Source organism: Wyeomyia smithii, chromosome 2, assembly GCF_029784165.1.
Source record: "Wyeomyia smithii strain HCP4-BCI-WySm-NY-G18 chromosome 2, ASM2978416v1, whole genome shotgun sequence".
Classification (NCBI taxonomy): domain Eukaryota; kingdom Metazoa; phylum Arthropoda; class Insecta; order Diptera; family Culicidae; genus Wyeomyia; species Wyeomyia smithii.
Window position 1 is genome coordinate 96,066,919 of NC_073695.1, and position 22,978 is coordinate 96,089,896.

The 22,978-nt window shown below is 37.9% G+C and overlaps 1 protein-coding gene across 16 annotated transcripts in view; it reads left to right on the top strand.

Annotated features, from left to right (window-relative positions):
* LOC129722665 (PDZ and LIM domain protein Zasp-like) overlaps window positions 1-22,383 on the top strand; it is a 196,738-nt gene extending 174,355 nt beyond the window's left edge. For 11 of the 16 annotated variants that reach the window (XM_055676289.1, XM_055676288.1, XM_055676287.1 and 8 more), the window contains 6 exons: window positions 4,062-4,583; window positions 14,975-15,236; window positions 15,885-19,392; window positions 20,483-20,666; window positions 20,726-20,965; window positions 21,032-22,383. In XM_055676289.1, coding sequence (XP_055532264.1) covers window positions 4,062-4,583; window positions 14,975-15,236; window positions 15,885-19,392; window positions 20,483-20,666; window positions 20,726-20,965; window positions 21,032-21,109 — 4,794 coding nt within the window. In that variant the 3' untranslated portion in view covers window positions 21,110-22,383. The remainder of the gene's footprint in view (window positions 1-4,061; window positions 4,584-14,974; window positions 15,237-15,884; window positions 19,393-20,482; window positions 20,667-20,725; window positions 20,966-21,031) is intronic. The other 5 variants (XM_055676300.1, XM_055676302.1, XM_055676301.1 and 2 more) reach the window with 4 other exon arrangements.
* The last annotated feature ends 595 nt before the right edge of the window (window positions 22,384-22,978 follow it).

Here is a 22,978-nt window from a genome sequence, read left to right on the forward strand (position 1 = left end):
GTCCCGGATTCTAAAAGTAGACAGATTTTACAATTTTTTGACAGGCCAAGATCGAAAATCAGTCAAGAAATGAAAAAGCAAGAAGCGTTACATTTTGTGGGTACCCGGGTACCCTGCCGAGTACTTACGGCGTAAAAAAAATCGAAGCCCCCCCTCCTTCGACCCCTCCTGCTGCTATAAACAGTCTAATGATGGAGAATGGTTTATTTCCACTAGATAGGAGCATTTCATCAGTTTCAGCTTCCTGAGTTGAGGTTATCCTTGTTTTTAAAAGCAATGAAATCTGGAAAGGTACCCGGGTACTCTGCCGAGTACATAATGGTTAAAAGTAATAACTATTGTAATGAATTGTTTATTTCGTTATAGTAAATAATATTGTAGCACAAAGAAAAATTGGAGTAGATCACTACAAAAAGTTACAGAGCAAATAAACCCTTTCTAGGGGTAATCTATAGAAAACTTCATAAAAGTCCATTTAAATGGGTTGGCAGAAATATGATGTCTTCAGCAAAGTTGTTTATTTTAAAATATGCTGCAACTTTGTAGAACAAACTGGATTTCTATATTTCAAAATAAAAATAAAAAAACTCGTTTCTTACTATTAAGAGGATTTATCACAAAATTGCAACTTCTGTGACATGCAGGATAATTACAACATTTATAAAAACACTGCGGCTTTAAAACTAATTTTATGGGTAAAAATAATTTCGTTCTTGCAGCTGTGAAAACAGTGTGCGTTGTGGTAATGTTCTTCATTTGGGTCATTTAATCTCAAATGTGCAAAAAAAGACACAAACGTGTCACCGATATCCTCAGATTGGGCTAAAATTTTGTGGAATCGTTGATTTAGGGTCATAATGCAAAAATCCCAATTTTGGAACCGATCGGCGTTTTTATGTGAACTTCAAAAAAAGAATTGAAATTAAAATTTTAAAAGTTTCTTAAGAATGCTGTAATTTGAGTTTTTCTCATAATACCACTACGTAATAGGTGTTTTTCGGCTAAAGTTTTATCAGCAATACTATGCAATGGTCGAGTTTGAAATCAGAATATACTTATTGGCCAAAAATGCAATTTAATTTTTAAACTGTAAAAATAACATAACTGGCAACACTGCCGGTCGAAATTGACATTTTTTTTTATTTCTTGAATATTTTTCTACAAATTGCATTATTCAGAATGTCCATAATCGTGCCAGTTTTAGAGGTATTAGCAGAATAAAAATAAGAAATTCTATAACTCGAGTTTTGCTTATAATACCTCGGATGATAAGTGTTTTTTGTATAATTTTTTTTCATAAACATAATGGAATTGTTTAAATTGAAATCAAAATATACTCGTTTGACGAAAAATGCAATTTAATTTTTCAAATGCAAAAATAATATATCTGGCAACACTGTCACTGAAAATTGATATTTTTTTTTGAACCCTCAACTATTTTTCTTCAAAATTCATGTGTCAATTTATTTCTAAACATCATGCTTTTGAAGCTATAATTAAACGAAAACAAAATTAAACTAAGGACGACTTTTACGCGTTGTTCATACGCGAATTAACGCGTTGTTTTTTGCGCAGAACTCGGAATTCACGCGGTTTTTACCAAATTACCCAAAAATTGTATTTTTACGCGGTATGTTTTTCATGGTTATTCAATCTTCAAACTTATTTAGAGTAATAGAGGAGTTTTTTATAATTGAATTCCCAAGTATTGACTGACGTGACTTGACCTTAATAATTTGATCTTGATTCAAAAATCAACCTTGACGTGCCACTATTTTCAAAGCTGCACAAACATGATCGAAATTATTTTCACCAAAAAAGGATTTTAAAACTTTAGTGTCTTCAGCAAAGTTGTTGCATTATTTTTTTTTATGAAAGTTATAATTTTGTTATTAATTCACCTAAAACATAGAAACGAATTTTATATATCTAATTTTTAGAAACAAAAATTCATTTTGTTTGAAAAAACTGATACACATTTCATTAGTAATAACTTTGCTGAAGACACCAATCTTCTTTCTACCCGTTAAAATGGACTTTTGTAAAAATTGATTTTCAATATAACTTTTTTAGGGGGACTTTCCACAATTTTTCAACTTTCTACAATGTTTTTTCGCTGCAACAAAATACACAATTTCTCCGAATAAAAGTAATTTTCAATTACTCCGAAGAAAGTTATTTTTTTCCAAAAAAATGAACGCTGTGAAAAAAATCTAGAACAAATTGTTTCTTCTGGAAGTTATGATATTTTTAGTTTTCATTTCTTCAAGTTCGAACAAGCATAAATATTTATTAAACGAGAGTCTTCGTTAAATAATTAGATCTTTTAAAAATGAGTTTATAAGACATGCAATTTGAAATTGTATTCTTAATTTTTTTTCCAAAAAGAATTTGTAATTTTCATAAAAGTATAGATTTTAAAATATAGGCTTTTTGAGGAAATTAATTTTTATATCTTTTCAACTTATTTTCTTTCTTTTTTTCACGGTGTTTTTTTTTTTTGATGTTGTCATACACAACTTTATTGAAGATCTCACACCGATCAAGCAAACCCTTCCGGTTCTAAAAATGTTTGTTATCTTCAATAACATTTTCACATAAACCCCTTTAAAAAATTAGTCGTGATTAAAGAAAGCTAATAGCAGAAAATGATACCTTCAGCTCTTGGAAAAATTTTGCAAAGTTTAAGCAAAAGCAAATATAAAAATTGGGACATTTTTGTTGAAACAGCCCGGAGTAAGTAGAATAAGCAACATTGTAGATTATCGAAAAATGTTAGAAAATCACTATAAAAAGTTATATTAAAAAATAATTTTAAGGGTCATTCAATGGATTATTTTCATCACAAAAAATCCATGCAAATTGACAATTGGGAGTATCGTGGCTTCGGCAAAGTTGTTTCTCATAGAATGAGCCAATATTATGTCAAATAAACTGGATTTCTATATGGAAAAATTAGAAAAGAAAAATTCGTTTCTTACTTGTTAGTAGGTAAATTAGGTAAACTTGAAAAAGGGATTTATAGACCATGCAGCGCAAAATTCAATTTGCCATATGAGTTTTCTGTGAAATTTTATAGGCAAAAATGTATTCTTAATCTTCTAAGTTTCATCATACACTTTTTGTTTTAAATTCTAATAACAAAACAGGCACTAAAGAGTTCCTTACTATTATAATAACCACACGTTTAGCAGGTATTAGCAAATATTTGCTATTTTTGGTACGGATTTTATTTTGTTCAAATAAGATTCATACCAAAAATAGCAAATGTTTGCTTCGTGTAATGTCCGCTTCAGTATTAATGAGAAATTGAATATAATTGTATAAAACTGAACTTCCGTGGGATAACAACGTGACGTAAACGCCGTTTTCTCGAATATGGGGTTTTTATGCCAATTTGTTCGTTATTCGAAGATCCATCTTTTGGAGTCTTTCTTTTAGTTGTTACTTATTCCTACGATGCATAAAATCCAGAAAACAAAATGACGTATGCACCATGTCAATACAAAAATGACAAGTAACTCGTTCGTTTTTGGGCCGTATTGAAAAACTGATCAAATGGATGTACGTCATAATGTCATAACGCGGCAGTGAAGCTTTCTCACATAATCCAAGTAGTCATCAGTCCCATGTATTAGAAAAGCTACAAAGGCAGTTAGAGTTGTTCATTCATATTAACAGTGAATTCTCGCGAATGCCAGTTCATCTACTTTGGAATGTTTGTCAATATTGTTTCAAAAATATGATTTATTTATATACTTTGTCCTTCACTGCAAACTTCTCAAAAAACGTAAAAAACCATTACGAGTTTAACACCCACCTGTCCCAGCTGATAAGCAATGCTGCACCTGCGCGCCACACTCCGACCAGTGCATTTCAACTTTCTTTTTCCTTTTGTTTCATTATCAATCGTTTGCTCTTGTTTGTGTTCAATCCTTGCATGTCTAACAATCTACGCTACGCTGTAACGTGTGATGTGTGTGTGCGTGTAATTCTGTGCTTATCTCCCGAACGGCAACCCCCTGCGCAACAAAACCGATGCCTCCCGATTGATCGATTAGCAGCAAGCGGCCCAAACGAACAGCAACGGAAGCAGCAGCGCTCAGTCTCCTTCGCACTCCCGATCGAGCAGTACGACATCGTCGAGCGGTTACTGCAACTCGAATTCCCTCTCGCCGGTCCAATCGAACAAAGTGTCCCCGCTGCATTCGCGCACCAGTAGTGAGAACGAACTGATCCTCGAGCCATTGTCCAACGGGACCGCCACGAAAGCTTCCTTCACGACGCAGTGTGAATTTAGTTTTCCACCGCCGCCACCACCTCCAGCGTATTCGTTTTACACCAGTATGGAAAATCCGGAAACGGTTGAATCGTTTCACCAGCAGCCTCCAGTCGGGGCGGTTGATCCAGGCGCGTTCGGTCCCAACGGGCTGGCCGTAGCCTCGGAACCGACTGCTGATTCAACGGATGCTGCCGAAAACGGAAATCCGGTTACGCAAAACGAGTACGGATTTTTCTATAAGACCATCGGTGGGGCCGTCATCCGGAGTGTATTCCCACCTGGAAGTAACTCGAAGTATAAGGTAAGTGGCCTGTGCATGACCTGCATGATCTGTTCTACCGTTAGTATCCTAAGTACCGGAAAGAACCTTCGCGGGTAGCGAGGAAATCGATCGATCTTCCGTACGTTTACGTAACAGTTCAGCCTGCTGGCAGACAGCCAACGGAATTTTGGTCACTTGCGAGACACATCCACAGACATAATTGTTTTTTTTTTCCGCTCGATCGGTTGATCGATGGGTGGGTCGACATCCACCGTCGTCCATCCGGTGTACTACTGTCAGGGTTGAATTCGCACTTTGAAGGTGGGGTGGAAGAAGAACGGGAAGTTGCGTACGTACTGACTACAGTACCGGCAATGTCCTTCGGATTGATTGCGTCTGAACGATGGCGATAACAGGCGATAAAGTGACAAGTTGACACGTTGTCGCACATAGAGAAAAAGAGAGTTAGAGCAAATTACTATTGGGATCGAGTCGGAGACGACTGCGTGTTATGTAGGCTACCGAAGGGGAGCATGCATGGCATTGGGTCAATCAAGTGAACACATAAAAATATAATTGGTTGAATTTTGCAGCTTGCGATTTCTGCGATGCATAAGCATTCGCTAAAACTGTCACTGTTCGTGGTTAAAGGATCATACTGGTGAACAGCTGCTCCACGTGACATTGCTATTCTTGATCATACGATATACTTTTGGTCGGTACACGTGATTCCCTTCGGGAACGTGCCTTTGTTGTGATTAATTTTTATTGATAGACGAGAGTTTTATGGGAACATGCTGATTGAATTTTATTAATAGTCCGACGGTTACCAGTGCATTTGCGGTAGCTATAAATAGCAACGTAAACTTGATATGGGTCTTCTGAAAGCATTGCAAAAAAATCATAGGTATTTAAATTAAACTAATCTTATGAAGGATGATGTTGTCGCACATTAATATAGAATTTTCAATGGTTCAAAGATACTAATAAACTAACATTGAAATACATGGATTTATTCAACGAAATCAACACTTTGTTATTTCATCGAAGTTCTTTGCATAACAAGTAAACGAAACAATTTCTTTGAATGAGAGATCATATTTTTTTTGATCAAGAGACCAAAAAAGAACATTAGTTCGCCTGTTTTTTTTTCAAATATAGGGTTAGTTTACCTATAGAGGACCACCCGTCGGAAAACTCAATTTCTCTTAGCATAAATAAAGAATAAAACATATTTAAAATTGTTTGTGATGCAGACAGGCTGGAAAAGATGTTTCCCGATAAAGGTTTTCTGAAAATCCATCGAGTTTTCGCCTAAATTGGGTTAATTTGGCGATTGGTCCACTATAGGAAAGGGGTCTACTATAGGTTAATTCATCCTGTTTTCTATATTGATCAAGCAACCACAAAAAATTTTACTTGCCTATCTGGGTATTTTACTTATGTTGTATTTGTACCAAGTTAACTAAAGATTTTCTATTTGAACCGTTGTGGTTTTGCTGCAGCACACCTGATGGCCTCGTGTTGGTATTTTATTCATAAAAAAATTTACGCCCTAATTTAAGAAGAATATTCCAATGAATATCGTGAATATTTTACAAAAAGTGAAAAGTAAGTTATAATCAATGTGAAACTCCACGACAAACGCTATATGACAAAATATGTGTCGTTTTGATTTCTATGATATGTTTGCTTTTAACTAGAACATACGTGACTATTTCACGGGTGTTTTTTATTTTAGTATTATTTCTCAGACACTTCACAGTTAACATATTTCTTACATGCTTTTCGTGTTATTTAAAACATAAATTTATTTCTTACACTTTTTTACTTCATTATGATTGATACTTGCGTCTTTTCTAAGACCGAAGCTATCATTTCTAGTGGATTGCTTTTTTGGATTGCGTGGATTGCGTTTTTTAAAACTCTGCCAATCTGGGATTTTTTTTCATTCAGGAAGTTATATGTTTCTTTCTGTAAAACTTAATGATTCGACTTTGGTTTAGGGTTAGTTATACTTTTCTGAGTAATTTAATTGACCAAAACACCTTGCCGGAGACAACGGAGATTGCGGGTTCGTGTCCCGTCTGGACGAGGGAAATTTTTTCTAAGCCAGAAGCCCACCTTCTTTTCCCGTTAATTTTCGCGTTCTCACAAACTACATTCATTGCCCGTTTAACTAAACTTAAAATGTAAGTCATATGACAAAAATGAAATTAGTTCGTAAAGAAAACAATCAAATACAAATTTAGTAAGTGTCCGAATGTGCCTCACCACCATCCGAAGACAAATCTTAATTTTATCTAATAAATAAGATCATTGTTTCCCCGTTGTTATCTAGTTTTTTCTTTGCATATTAGTTACGAATTAAGATGGTGTGTTTTAATTTCTAAATCGTTCACAAAGAAATTAGAGGAATGCATACAACTTCAAGCTCAAACGGTTAAAAACATGAATGAAAAATGACACTGTATTGTTTGAAAGGGAAGGGCTGCCAACTCACTTATATTTTAAGTTTGGTTGAAAATTTCACCGTTTGCTTTTTTTAAGCTCTGTCCGAAACTAACCCCCCCTCATTCCCCTAAACTACGATTTTGTTTGAAAATTATGTGCAATCATTTAAATTTGCGTGGAATATTATGGAATTTTCTATCATAAGCGACATTTTCTCTTATAACTAGACGTAATTACCTTTAATATGACCCAAAAAGATCGAAAATCGATCAACTGGTTCAAAAGTTATGAATTTTTATAACTAAAATACATCGGATATAGCCGTTTTTTATGGTCACCCTATTTCGGAGCTAGTCCCCTTAACAACCCAACGAAACAATACGGGTTTGATTATTTTCAACATAGATGCATCCCCGCGATTTTGAGCACAATTGAAGCACTTTGCGGGACCAACTTCGAAATAGGGTGACCATAAAAACGACTGTGTTCGATGTATTTAATTTTAAAAAAATTCATAACTTTTGAACCATTTGATCGATTTTCGATCTTTTTGGGTCAAACTAAAGGTAATTACGTCTAGTTATAAGAAAAAATACCAAAAAATAAATCTGGGTGCTTTTATACGCATAATGTATAAAATTATTGAAATTTTCGGCTTGTTTTTAAATTGAATTTACTCAAATTTAAAAATAACATATTGCTAAAAGTTTCTCCATTTATAGAATCAAGTATGCCCTTCAAAATGAGACCAAGAGATATTTTTTATGTTAGCCCCAAAATAAATGACATACAAATAAAAAACGCATATTTTTTGATGAAAAATATTAATAACTTTGAGCACAGTTGAGATATTTACGATGTTAGCATTGCAAATTGTTTCTCTTAAAAAGCTCTAAAAGTTGCTCTAAGAAAGTTTTGACATGAATCCTAAAATAAAAAAGTTAGAGCGTAAAATGTGTTTTTTCAATATAAATCGGTTGTTTTCAAAGATAGAGAAAATTTTTATCAACAAAGTTACTTTAAATTAATGGAGCTATAACATTGTAGAACAAATTTTTCTTCTATCTACAAAGATATAAAAGTTAGATACTTGATTGCATTGAAAACGTTGGTCACCCTAATTTTTGATAATTTTAAAATAAGCGCATTATCATATGTAACAACTTTGTAGAAGAAAGTTTTTCTCTAAAAGGTTGCTGAAGAGCTCTAGACCCAAATTTCCCCCTAAATTTGGTTTCTGGACCATTGTGCAGTGGTCCAGGAATGCAATCTAGCGGAACCAAATTTATAACTCCCGATCGTGTTAGTTTTTGAGATAGTATTTTCGGCAATGTTAATGAGAATCATTAAGGAATATTTGTGTGTGAAAACATTTGTACTAAACGTGTACTAAACTAGTACTAATTTTTTTTCTTCATTTTTTCAATTTTGAAGGATTTTACAAAGTTGTTTTCCAAAGTCACAACTATTCAAGAAGCCATAGTGTATGAGATATTAATTTTTTTGCACAAAATGGACAAAAAGCATTTATTTTTATGTTTTTTTTTTATTTTTTTAAGTGTACCAACGAACTCCATGAGTTTCTAACTATAAATCTTTTAAACGTTGAACTTTGCTAAAGTAATAGGATGGCTATGACCTGTAGTTTTTGCGATATTCAAAAAAGGCGAAAATTTCGATGATTTTTTGCCTCTCTCCTAGAAAGGTATAGCAATCACTGGAAAAACCAAAGGTATAAAAGTGCTTCAGAGGGTCGAATCTCGTATATCAATCGACTTAGCTCGACGAGCTGAGCATTTTCTGTATGTGTGTGTGTATGTGTGTGTGTGTGTATGTATGTAACGGTCTCCCAATCTCACTCGATTTTCTCAGAGATGGCTGGACCGATTTTCATGAAACTAATTTCAAATGAAAGGTCCAGTTGCCCCATAGAACCCTGTTGAATTTTATCGTAATAGGACGTTTAGTTTCGAGGTTATGTATCAAAATGTGAAAATCACAAAACTTCAATATCTCAGTAATTACACAACCGATTTGAACAAAACTGGTATCAAAAGAACGGGCTTGTTTTTTGGACCATTATTAAATTAACTTTTCAGTGTTTGGACATGTAGTTCAAAAGTTATGCAAAGAAACGTGTTTCGAAAACTGTTTAATCTCACTAACTTTTCTCAGAGATGGCAGGACCGATTTTTACAAAATTAGTGTCATATGGAAGGTCTTGTTTACCCATAAGACCCTATTGAATTTTTTTGTAATTGGACTTTAACTTTGTTCGTTATATATAATAATGTGAAATCAGGCTATGAAAAGAAACATTATCCTGAGACTACTTGAACACACTCACTTTTCTCAGAGATGGCTGGACCGATGTTTACGAAATAAGTTGCAAATGAAAGGTCTAGTTGCCTGATAAGACTCTATTGAATTTTATTATAATCGGACTGTAACGTTGTCTTTTATGTAACGAAATGTGAAAATCACGAAACTTCATCATCTCAGAAACTACACAACCGATTGGAACAAAACAGGTATCAAATGAACATGCTGTCTTCAGAACCATCGATGATTTTTACAATGATTAAACATGTGGTCCACAAGTTATAAATATAAACGTTTTCCGATGAGTTCATATCATTCACGAATTCTTGCCTTTCTTCAAGGAAGGTATAACTATCTCTGGCAAAACCGAAGGTATACGAGTGCTCCAAACGGACGAATGGCATATATCACCCAACTCAACTCAACTCAATGAGCTTAGCATTTTCTGTATGTGTGTGTGTGTGTGTATGTGCAAATTTTCAACCTCACTCGCTTTGCTCAGAGATGACTGGACCGATTTTCAAAAAAAAAAATTTCAAATGAAAGGTCTAGTTGCCCCATGAATCCCTATTAAATTATATTGTAATCAGATTTTTAGTTTATATGTTATGTATCAAAATGTGTAAATAACGAAAGTTCATTATCTCAGGAACTACACAACCGATTTTAACAAAATTGGTTCTAAATTAACGGGCTACCTAAAAAAACCCTTAACATTCGAATTTTATAAAGATTGAACATGTGGTTTAAAAGTTATGGAAAGAGATGTGTTCTGGAGACTATTTGATCTTACTCATATTTCTCAGAGATGGTTGAACCAATTTTCATAAAATCAGTATCATATGGAAGGTCTAGTTGCGCCATAAGACTCTATTGATTTTTGCCTTTCTTCTAGAAAGTTATAGCAATCACTGGAAAAACCAAACGTATAAAAGTGTTCCAAAGGGTCGAATGTCGTATGTCAATCGACTTAGTTCGACGAGCTTAGCATTTTCTGTGTGGGTGTGTGTGTGTGTGTATGTATGTATGTATGTTACGCTCTTCCAATCTCACTCGATTTGCTCAGAGATGGCCAGTCCGATTTTCATGAAACTAATAATGCAAATGGAAGTTCTAGTTGCCTCATAAGACCCTATTGAATTTTATTATAATCTTATCTGTTATGTATCAAAATGTAAAAATTATGAAACTTCATTATCTCAGAAACTACACAACCGATTTGAACGAAATTGGTTTTAAATGAACGGGCTTCCCAAAAAACCCTTAACTTTTGAATTTTATAAAGATTGGACTTGTAGTTCAAAAGCAATGGACAGAAGCGTGTTCTGGAGACTATTGAATCTCACTCATGTTTCTCAGAGATAGCTGGACCGATTTTCATAAAATCAGTGTCATATGGAAGGTACAGTTGCCTCATGATACCCTATTGATTTTTTCTGCAATCGGATTATTACTTTGCCTGTTGTGTTTAAAAATGTGAAATCCAGCTATGAAAAGAAAAAAATATTCCGAAAACTACACAAACTCACTCACTTTTCTTAGAGAATGTTGAGCCGATTTTCACAAAATTAGTGTCAAATGAAAGGTCTAACTTCCTCGTAATACCCTATTAAATTTTACTGTAATCGGACTTTAACTTCGTCTGTAATGAATCAAAATGTGAAAATCACGCAACTTCATTATCTAAGAAACTACACAACCGATTTGAACAATACTGATTTCAGATAAACGGACTAGTTAAGGGTTAACTGATGAATTATTGTGATTATACACGTGGTTCAAAAGTTGAGAAAAGCAAGTCATATTCGATATAGAAAAAAAATCTTACTATAAACAATCGAATCAAAAATTATATTTTAACGAATAATATATCGAGCCTACATATAATCGAGTCCAACCTATATATGAGTACAGTGACGTTTCGATTATACCACGATCAAAAAAAAAACATCGCGTCATTGTGTGTCGTGTAAATTTATTTTAATAAATAATAAGTACGAATGAGAAAGGCTTGGTCTGACCGCTAGGTGGATTAATTTAGGTTTTTTAATTATCATATCTTTTTAAGCGCACAAAAGCGCAACCTGAAACTCTCAGGGCTGAAAGAATATTCAACTAGGTGTGTCTTGACAAAATTTCAGCCCGGAACTCCTTGGAGCTTTTATTCTGTGAGTATTTTTGTAAAATTCTACAAAATTAGGAATAAACTTGCCAATTTTTATCCAATATTATGCCAAATGTCTTCGGAGATGTTAAAAAGAATTAAATATTAATTCTTTTGGTCTAAAAATATTTAGTTCAATATTTACAATGAACTATTTAAGTCTTATGAAATGCTTCTTTTCAAATAGGATACATTCTAAGATGCTAATCAATAACGCATAATTGAGTTGTATTCCTTTTACCCGTTTTCACCGACAATTCACAGACTATCAATGTACGGTCCATCTATCATCCGGTAATGTATTCTGCCTATTGGTATGATGTCAGAAGAAGTTCAAGAGGCACGGAATAAATCTGTCAAAAATTATCGAGAATTTCACTCAAGAAAATTCAACCGCATAGTGAACATGGAAGATGTTTTCAAATGCCTTTTACTCACATATGGTCTAATAGTTTCTCTGAATCATAGAACACCATTTAAATGATTATCTTCTAAGTGAAGTTCAAAATCTTACAGTAGATGGAACATTAAGTTTCTAAATAAAGCTTGAATTTAAAAACTAATACTTGGATTTTGAAGTTTTTTTTTAATGTATGGGGAAATGAAGAGAAAAAGGAACAAATCAGTTTTGAACAATGATACCTTTATGTTATTGATTAGAATCTTAAAAAGTAAACTATTTGATTAAAGAATCATTTCATAAGCCTTAAATAGTTCATTTTGAACATTGAACTAGATAGTTTTAGACCAAAAGAGTTCATATTTGATTCTCTTTAACACCTTCGAAGACATTTGACATAATATTGGAAACAAAATAGCACTTTTTTCCAATTTTAGAAAAATTTTACTAAATTACTCACAGAGTAAAAACTCCAAGGAGTTTCAGGCTGAAATTTTGTCTACAGACACCTAATTTAATATTCTTTCAGCCCTGAGAGTTTCAGGTTGAGCTTTCGTGCGCTGATGGAGATATGACATTTAAAAAAAATCATCGAAATTTTCGTTTTTTTAATGTCTCAAAACCTACAGTTCATCGCCATCCTAATTCTTTGCAAAGCAAAGCAAAGCCTTGGTGCTACATTCCGTATTGGAATTCGACCTTCTGTTTTGCTATACACAGACTTCGCAGCCGACTCTTAAGTGTACAGGACAATTGCGGGGCTAGCGCTACGATCCTACTGACAGTAACAGTCTCTCCTGAGCCGAGACTCGAACATACGACGACTGGCTTGTTAGGCCAGCATCGTACCTCGAGACCAGCTGGGAGATCTAATTCTTTGACAAAGCTCAAAATTAAAAGATTTATAATTAGAAACTCATATAGTTCGTTAGTACACTTGAAAAAATAAATAAATATAAAATTAAAGTTTTTTGTCTATTTTGTCAAAAAAAATCAATATCTCATACACTATGGCTTCTTGAATAGTTGTGACTTTGGAATAGTTTCATATTATTGGCTAATAAACAACTTTGTAAAAGAAACCATCCTTATAAAAATTTTAGTACTAGTTTAGTACACGTTTAGTACAAATGTTTTCATACAAAAATGCTCCTTGATGATTCTCATGAACATTGCCGAAAACACTATCTCAAAAAACCAACACGATCGGGAGTTATTAATTTTGTTCCACTAGATTGCATTCCTGGACCACGCACTGTGCATTGCTATCTTCAATGGGTAAAAAAAAAAAAATTAAAAAAGTACTCCTTGGAACAGAAATTAAATTTATAGTATTTATATTTGTTCATTTTCTATGCCTCATCATCAATACCATTTTTACATGATAACTTTTCAAAAATAGGGCGTGATTCAAAAAATAAATACTGATACCACAAAATTACATCTCAAGCCCATGAAAATGACAGTTAAAGAAATATTGAAATTGAGAATTTTTTTATGAATTTGCTCACTTGTGAAATAATTACACAATTCAACATTTTTTTGCCTTGGCTTCTATGCATGATTTTGTGATGAAGGTTGATGCGAAAATAAATTTCCCCGAGTTTGAACATATTTCAACTTCAGGGGCAACAATGGCGCCATTTTGAATTTTTGATAAACCGGCAATGTTCGATGTTTTTTCGGCGCCATTTTGTTTTAAGACCAAATATCACAATTCTAAGAGTCTTCTTACCCATCTTTAAAAAAAAAGATCTCAAATCGGACAAAAACTGAGTTCAAAACGGTGATTCTACGAAACCGGTTTTGGCATGGTTTCAATATATTCCACAAAGCAAAATAATATCGAGTATATCTGAGCATTAATGGTAATGCGCCAATATCTAAACGTGGTAGTCAAATTATATCTTATATCGAGTAAAAAAATCTCAGGAATCGATTGGTAGGTGTCTGATCCACGGTACTTATTACGGTTGTCTCACGCTCACTACACTTTTTTAAACCTATTCCCGATTTCACCTAAAGGGAGGTGACAACACAATAGCACCGTTAAATGAGATGACAGTGAAGTGAAATTGAGAATAGGGCAAGTGAAATGAGAATATTTCCCAGCTCAAAATTCCCAGAAAATCGAGTTTTTTTTCCATAATTTGCTTTTCGAAATAACACCAGATTTCGACGTTTTCTGCATTTCTTAGACATTTGGTATCAAAAAAAAAAAAAAAAAATCGATATCGACAATTCAATAAACTACTCAATTGTCTGTGTCTTTCGTTATCAGTCGAAAAAGTGAAAATTTGATCACTTTGAGGCACAACTTCCCTAAGTCCGATTGAGTTGAAATTTTGTGTGATGACTGGAAAACTGGATTACTGGAAAATCAATCCGATTTATGTTATCATTGGATCACAAATCAATCGATTTTTAAACCTTTCTCATCTTCGTGAAATGATTTCAAAATGGTCGTGAAATAATTCCATAATAATTCACGGCAGATGTCACTTAGCAACGTTTTTCTTACTTACGTGAGTCCCGTAACAGGACTTTATTCACTTCACTCTGATTCCACCGTGAAGTGACTCCCGTTAAAAGCACCATTGAAACATTAAATTTGTTTTTTTTTATTTTCTCTGCAACCTTAAATAATGTGTTTCACTGTTAGTGGTGCGAAGATTTTCAAATATTAACCTGTTGAAACTTGGCTATCTCGATTAAGGCATATTTCTATTTCCTTGGCAGTATATTTGAGTTTTTTAAGTCAAAGTCAATAACAGCAAAGCTTAACTCAAGGTAAGTTTGCTAAGCAAAATTGAGCTGCTACAAATTGCTAACGCAATTAATAACGACGTTAAGGCGACTAATCGTAACAAGGCTATGAACTGTCATTTTATCATAGTTAGGTACTTATTTTAAGCTGACTCGGTACAACCAAAGATAAAACGACGATAATGACGCCAGCCGATAACGGCTGTAAACAATCGATACTCGTCAAATAGCTTTTTAACGCAATTCGTCACAGCATTTCGCCACCGTTACTAATTGTCTATTTTCTATTCGTTTTGTTTTTTCCCCTCCTTTCGGCCGCTCTAGAATCAAAACAACATTACACCGAAACCATTCGGTGCCCCGCTGCCGGTAAGCTCTCTGGCTCAGGTTCCTCCACCGGCAGTCTACCCGCCGGTAGCAGGAAGTGTACCGACACCGTTTGCTGCCGCCATTACTGGTCAGGCACCAGCACCAGCGCCAGCTCCAACTGTCGCAGCACCGCTGCCAGCTTCGTATCCCCCGGTGGCCGCTCCCGCACCGGCTCCCATGGCGGCTGCAGCTGCCCCTCCAGTTGGGGCAACTCAAGGTTGTTACTCATTTGCCATCGACTCATATTAAGCCACCGAGTCTGATTTTGTTCTGACCTCACTTAAACCTCAACAACACTCAAAAATTTACATATTTTTTTCGTTCCGTTTGTAGTTAAGCTCATTATTCATTTTCTCAATGACACTTTGTTTCCATTTTTCTCGAATGGTTCTCGATATATTTTTACCCCATCAACGACAACAAAACCGCCACTTACTTTCATCGTAAACCAAAAAACAAAACGGCAACTGTACTATAAAACCAATCAACCACCCATACACAGGGAAAAACTACTTTTTCAATAAAAAGCCAGTCCATCCACCCAAGTTTAATTTTAGAGGTACGATATTTAGCTGTGCTGTAAAAAAAACGAGCTAGATGCTAAATGTCACCATCGCCATCGTCACAAGCACAACTATTCTATCAGCACTGTTTGCTCGGTCGCCACTAAGAACACATCTATAGCAGCACCTGGATTAACACGCTTTTATTCATGCTCCTATCGCTTGCTTTCTTTTTCTCTATCCGTTTCCGCTTTTACGCGTCTTTGCTTACTAACACCGGATTTCTCGTGATGGCGCGTATCCGTCCTACCGTAAAACCGACAAAACCAAAAAAAAATCTTGCGCCGTGCCGATATCATCAGACCAACCGCCAGATGAAAATGAATTGGATGACGAAGACTTAGAACAGGTACAAAAACCAGCCGAATCTCCCGCCCCAACCTTTGTCTGGCCTCCGAAGCGCATTGAGGATGAAACCATCCCTACTGCCACCCCCATCTATGTCCCACCACCAGAAACCCAGAAAGCAGTCGCCAAGCAACCGATAATAGTTCCTCCACCTCCGAAGGCAAAAGAGAAGAGCAAATCTCCGCCAGAAAAAGTAACTCAACAACAGGATGAAGATAACGCAGTGGTAAAGAGTGTACAGAGCAAATCAGCCCCGGAGCTGAGCAGAAGACAAAGTGACACCCACTGCCGGCAGCAAGAGGAAGAAAGTTACGAAACTTACACCGCGACTACCACTTCGACTTCAGCTTCTTCCGAAGAGTATCGGATGTATTCGACCCAGACATCGCAGCCGATCGTCACCTACTACGACACACCGGTTATCGAAATGGACTATCCCTTCTCATCCGGTCAACGTAGCGCCCAAGCCAGCACTGGGGCCATGTCGGATGCTTCGTACACTCATTTCGTGTTCCGCGATCCTCCGCTGCCAGAGTCGGTCGAACCGTCAATGGAACCTTCTGTTGAGCCAATCGTAGAACAACCGAAATCTCCTGTAAGTCGTGAAACCAAACAGCAGAAACGCGTTGAATTTCTCGATTATAGTAAAGAACTGGCACGTTATCTTCAAGCCGAAGAAGCGGCCAATCAAGCGGCCAACCAACAAAACCAGGTAGATAATGAAGAAATAATTGAAGAATTCACGATTCCACACTACGAACTTCCATTGATCAAATCACCTCATCCAGGGAGTCATCTACCAAAAAAAATCGTTCCCAATCCCGTCCCCAAGCAGTGGCAAAGCAAATTGGTTCAGGCCCTCTGTACCGCTCCGAACGAACCGATCCACTTGACAAACGAGCAAATCGAAGAGGCTAATTTTATGAAGTCTCGAAACGAAGCCTACGTGCGAGAACAGGAGGAAAATAAGATGCGGCAATTGGAAGCCCTCAAGAGGCAGGTAGATGCCCTGGAACGTCGCTTGGCCAAAAAGAAAGAAGAGCCCGAACCAGATCCTCAGCCATACCATCTCCTGGAGATCCCACGAAAAGGCTCGGTTATGGCCAGGATCCTTGCCAATTCAACCACCAAATCGGAGCGATTCCCCAAATATCTTCCCGCTCCGGTGGTTCCACTTCCTCCAGATTCCGCTCCGTACTTTCCACCATCACATTCGATGGAGCCCATACGAAGCGAAAAAATTTCATCCATGCGCGCCTCACCCTTCTTGGAAGCCTTGACTACAGCTCCTTATACTCCGTTTCAGAAATTTGGTTGCAAAATACCTTCACAGATGGAGAATATGCCGGTGCCATCCGGTCGAATATCGATGACCGATGCACTGGCCACCGCCCCCGAACGGCCCTATACACCGTTCACTGAGGTCAAGTTCGAACGGTCCGACATGTATCAGGAGTTATTGAAGGAGCAGCCTTCAATTCAAGTGGATCCGGATAAAAACTTTTCTGCCTTTGCCAGTGTAGCCGGCAATCGAACGCCTGTTCCCTTCAAACCGATCATACCGGAAATACGACGAGAGTCGATCAAGGAAACCGAACCGGAACCTGAACCAGTTCAAGAGCCCGAACCAGAACCGGAACCACTTGTTGAAGTCAAACAGGAAAAACCTAAAGGGAAGGCACCACCCTACCCGAAGAAAGATGCTGGTTCTGATCACTATTCTCTGGCACCTCGTCGAGAGGTCAAATCTCCTCTCAATCACCCGGCCGAAATTCCATCCTATCAACGTAAGTGGTTTAATCTTCCGACCCAAAATCCTCCGCAAACTCCGGAGCCGGAAGAGCTGCGCCAAAACGTCCCACTGGCATTTGTAGATACTCATTCAAAATCCCATCTAGCAAAGCCTATCGCGCAGCCTGTAAATATTAGAGATCAAGTAACGCTGAAAAAAACGCAACCGTTCACAACCATTCAAAATCGTACAATCCCAGTCATACAGACGCCCATGGAAGACGATGCCGAGTTGGCACAGTACAACAATGCCCACCTGCGGCTGCAAGCCAAGGGAGTAATCGACCGTGGCCAGTCATTCACTCCATCTTTGATCCTAACGAAGCACCCTACCGCGATACCTTACTATCAGCATCAGTTGGGCTTCGAAGAATACTTTGCGGAGTCGAAGGAGTTTGATGGCCGACGAACTCCGCAAGCTGTTCGGAAGTCACCTGCCTTCGGGCCTCCGCCGAATCCGCTGAAGGCGCACGTCCCTCCGTCACGGGAGGGCATCCCCGTCGAATCGGGACTGTACTTATCTATGGGTAAGCTGCACGGTGTTCCATGGTACGCCAATAAAGATCATATTCCGGCAGATATCCAGCAGAAGATGCAGCTCCAACAGCATGGCCTGGGTGGAGGGTATGATGCCACTCGACAGCATAGAGCTGTTAGTTTTCAGGAAAAACCAATGACCGTACGTACCGAGCAGCGTAACGACATGACCGTTCAGACCCGTTCACAGGAAAGCGCATTGAGAGAGCAAACGTCGTCCGAAAGAACAGTCGCAAGTGCAAGTCAGGTAGGAAACGCTTTGATTCAAAAGCGCACTAGAGTAGTAGAAGAACATGAACATACGCAGGCAGCAAAAACAATTGAAACCGCTAAATTTTCGACTAAAATTAAGGAGGACGAAGCACCTCCGAGGGGTTTTGTAGCACAACAGACCAGACGATTCTCCGGGCAGGATGATGCGTTGAATATCCCACCGCAAATGCAGGAACAGCCACCAGAAATGACAGAACAGCCGCCACAACCGACGCAACAACAGCTTCCAATCCAACCACAAGCCGTGCAATCGTTTCCACCTCCTGCTTTCCCATCGGCACCAAGTGCCTTCCCATCCGTAAGCCTGTTCCCTGAGCCTGTGGTAGACAAATTCCCCAGCAAAAGCGCCCGCAAAGCGAGCGTTCTATTGCCTACGAAACCATCACGCTCGCCAACTCCAACCTCACAAAGTACCGGATTCAAAGCTCAATTCAATGAGTTCATAACTGGTGCGGGTGCGCTTCCTCCGCTGCCAATACAGCGGGAGGAATGTGCCAAAGATTTAGTTCAGTCGTGGCCACCGCAACTACCATCCTATCTGTCTAACACTAACCCAACCGTCGGAGCGCAGCCCGCTATGAAGCCACCGCTGCCTTCAGCACCCGCACCAACGGCTCCGGCAGCACTAAACGGTCACTGGCCTTCTATTAACAACAGCAGCATTGGCTTCAGTAATAACCATGGAAACAGTCAAAGCAAAAATACTGATCGATCTGATGCTAGCGCAGGTGCCGGAGCATTGAACAAGGGAAGAGCTGCTTGTTCGACAACCGCTCCGACCCGTGGACGTGGTGTCTTGAACAAGGCCGTTGCACCTGGTGGCCGAATTCCACTGTGTGGCTGCTGCAATCAGCAAATCAGGTGTGAGGTCCACCTTACTTTATTCATTGACTGTTGTTTCTTTGTGACGAATGTTTTTTTGAGTGTTGTTTTTCTTCATTATTTACCACCCTGCATGGTTTGATACTTCACTAACCCGTGTTTGTTGTGTCCTAACTAACTTTACTTCTGCAGAATCTAGCTACCGCAAAAAATCGCCGTTCAAGCAATCGCTGTTCGAACCCGGCACGGCCACCACCCTTCTGGATAATTCGGTAAGCAAACTTGCTTCCATTAATGGTAACAGCGACTACCGTAAGCAGGCTTCCAATGTGCTCAAAGAAATGCTCGAAGCTAGACTTAAGAAGCACGAAGCAACCCAGAAACCTTTGCCGTCTACCAACGATATACGATCTAAGAACAAGGAAAATCTCCTAAACAACGGAGTAGACGCACCACCCAAACGACTCCTTAATCCCGCGCACCCGATGTCCAGACTCATAGATATTTGTGATTCCTCTAACGTCCCTGCTCCACCCCCATTCCCGAAGGCAACCACTCCTTTCACACATCCCGAACCGAAAGATCTCAAACCACTCGCTCCGGTTACGACGGTAAATAGCGTCGTTCTGCGACCGAAGAACAACAACCACGGCAACACCGGCACACCGGACGAACCGCTTGGTCAGGTCAACCGCAGGAAAGTAAGTTCCGAACTAACCTCGCATGCGCGTGATAGACGTTCCTATGTGGAGAAAAATAATAACAACAGTAACAACTATGTCGGCACTGGACAAACCAACAAAGATGGCTACCAGAAGGAGAACTCCTCGGAAGCTGCCCAGTCGCTGGTCGACAAGGTACCCATCTGTAACAAGTGCAACCATAAAATCGTCACGTGAGTATTGTGTTGTGCTTATTTTAGGTTTGAATTGATGTAAGCGTTAGATTTTGGCCTGAAATTTTTGCCAAATGGTTAGCTGTTTTAAAGTTTCATCTGTTTTAATTCTCGAATTATGTTTGTACTAAGAATAATAAAAAAATGGCGGCTAACGTCGCTTTTGACAAGGTAGTTTGACGTTTCGCAAATGTTGTAGCCATTACTAAACTGTGATCTCTATCCCCTATTCAGAGGACCCTTCGTTACCGCTCTCGGTCGAATCTGGTGCCCGGACCATTTCATCTGTCACAACGCCAACTGCAAGCGTCCACTTGCCGACATCGGATTCGTTGAGGAGAAAGGCGACTTGTATTGCGAATACTGTTTCGAAGAGTTCCTGGCCCCGCTGTGCAGCAAGTGCAACAACAGAGTGAAGGTTTGCGTGCGAGATAACGTCTCGTTTGATGAAATGGGCTTAGCAGTTTACTTTTCCAGGGTGATTGCCTGAATGCAATCGGCAAACAGTTCCATCCGGAGTGTTTTAAGTGCACCTACTGTGGCAAACTGTTCGGAAACAATCCATTCTTCCTGGAGGAAGGTGATCCCTACTGCGAGAATGACTGGAACGAACTGTTCACCACTAAGTGCTTCGCCTGTGGATTCCCCGTCGAAGCTGGTGACAAATGGGTGGAAGCTCTGAATAATAACTATCACAGTCAGTGCTTTAACTGCACCGTAAGTTACTTCGAGGCTTCTACGTCAATTATCGTGCAATTCCGAATTAATCCGTTTGTTTTCCAGAGCTGCAAAAAGAACCTCGAAGGACAAAGCTTTTTCGCAAAGGGTGGCCGTCCATTCTGTAAAAATCACGCCCGCTAAAAAAGCCCGTAGGCCGTTTGTTGACGTAAGACAGAAAAAAGGAGTATAGAAAGAATCGTCTGTTTTAAGTTTTTTTTATCTGTTGCACATAACTTCTTTATATTTTAAAAACGCTAAACACACTCGTAGTCTATTAACACAACCCGATAAGTAGAGAATACTTATCAATAACACGTTCGAAACCAAAAATTTCACAAACAAATCAAATAGAACACCACTACAAGTACCCGTACACATATTTTTGTCACAACTGGAAGTCATCCTGATCCAACAAAAATCATTCAGTCATCAAATTTAATCACATTAGAGAACATCAAGTTGGAAGATCATCATCGTCATCATCATTAACTAAACCGTTCGTAGAGTATGCGAAAGAAGAGGTGTTTCATAAAGGCTCGTCAAGCTTTGCTTTTCTATGCTCGAAACGAGCATGAAAGCTTGGCGTGTTACCTATGTTTGCCGTACGAGCGAGCAGCGGCGCTGCTATCAGCTGACAGACGATTACAGCTTCACGAAAGCATACGGATGAAATATTTCCAACCTGTTACAGTGTGAAATGTTTCACCGTCGGTGATTAAATGGAATCGTTCGTCAAGCTGTAATTTTCTTCGGCCGTTGAAGAAAATTTATTTCAGTTTGAGAGGACGTGTGGGCGCAGGAAATTTTACCTATATGTTATCTTCAAAAAAAAAAAGCTTAAAGGAAACACGAAAATACGAATGCTATTATACGGTTGTTTGAGTTGATGCGGTTACCTAGCCCATAAATGCAACAAAAGCAAACCGAACTCAGCACGGAAAGTTTGTAGATTTAGGAGAACCACTAAAAGAGAAAAAAATATTTACATTTAGTCGAAGGAAAAGTAACAATGAAACAAAAAATCTACTTCAATCATTAGTCTCGTTTCTACTTCTTGGTAAAACCGATAAGCAGAGAGCAAAAAAAAATCAACTTATGTCCAAAAGTTTTGTGTGTGATAAATTGTAAAAAAAATCGTTTAGGTAGTTATTTTATTTTTATTTAAGTATAATATTGCAAAAGTAACAGAAAGATAGTAAAGGAAGATTTTATTATTTGACTGGAGCAAAACCGAGAGGAGCTATTTAAGGAACCGCATTGCTGACATCGCTGAGAGCAGGACGCTTTATTTTTACAATTCAGATCAATATCTATAGTAATTTGCGCTAGTAAAACCGTAAGAACAGCTACAGATGTATAATTGAACGCGAACAAAAAAGGCGAGTTACGATAATAAACTATTACGTTGTATGGAATTATTTTTTTTATTTTCGAATGAAAATCCTTGAAAAAATAATAACGTTCGTTGTTTCAGATTATTTCTTCAAAAAGAGATCTGAAGCAGAGAAGTATATTGGTAACCTAATTATTTGGTATTCTTGTTTCTTGCTTTTCTTTATTTTTCCGCATAATTCTTGCACTTATTTTGAATTTCAAAAAAAATCATCGATTATGTCTCAATTCAAACTATCGACTACTCTGGTTCACAAAAGTTGAATAAGGTTGCTCTGAAACTCACAATAGTTTCCCTGAAAAGATTAAAGGTTTTAAATCATCCCTGTGGATTTTGGTGCCGCTGGTTTGGATGGAAATGCGTCAAAATGCTGCAGAGTAATGCCTCGCCGGGTTTGTCGCTTCTATGCTAGCTTACGGAAAAAATATTTTAAGTCTCTAAAAAAGTCATCTTCGCTAGGGGCAACGGGAATTGCGTAAAACAAGTTTCTCCATTTTTATCGAACCAGAATCTCTCTGGTACCGCCGTTAGGCATTGCTTCAGGGAGAAGGGCGAGTGTGCTTTTAATGCACCCCTTGTCGACTTCACTGCTTAAGTGAAGGTTAGCGTCGATTAAT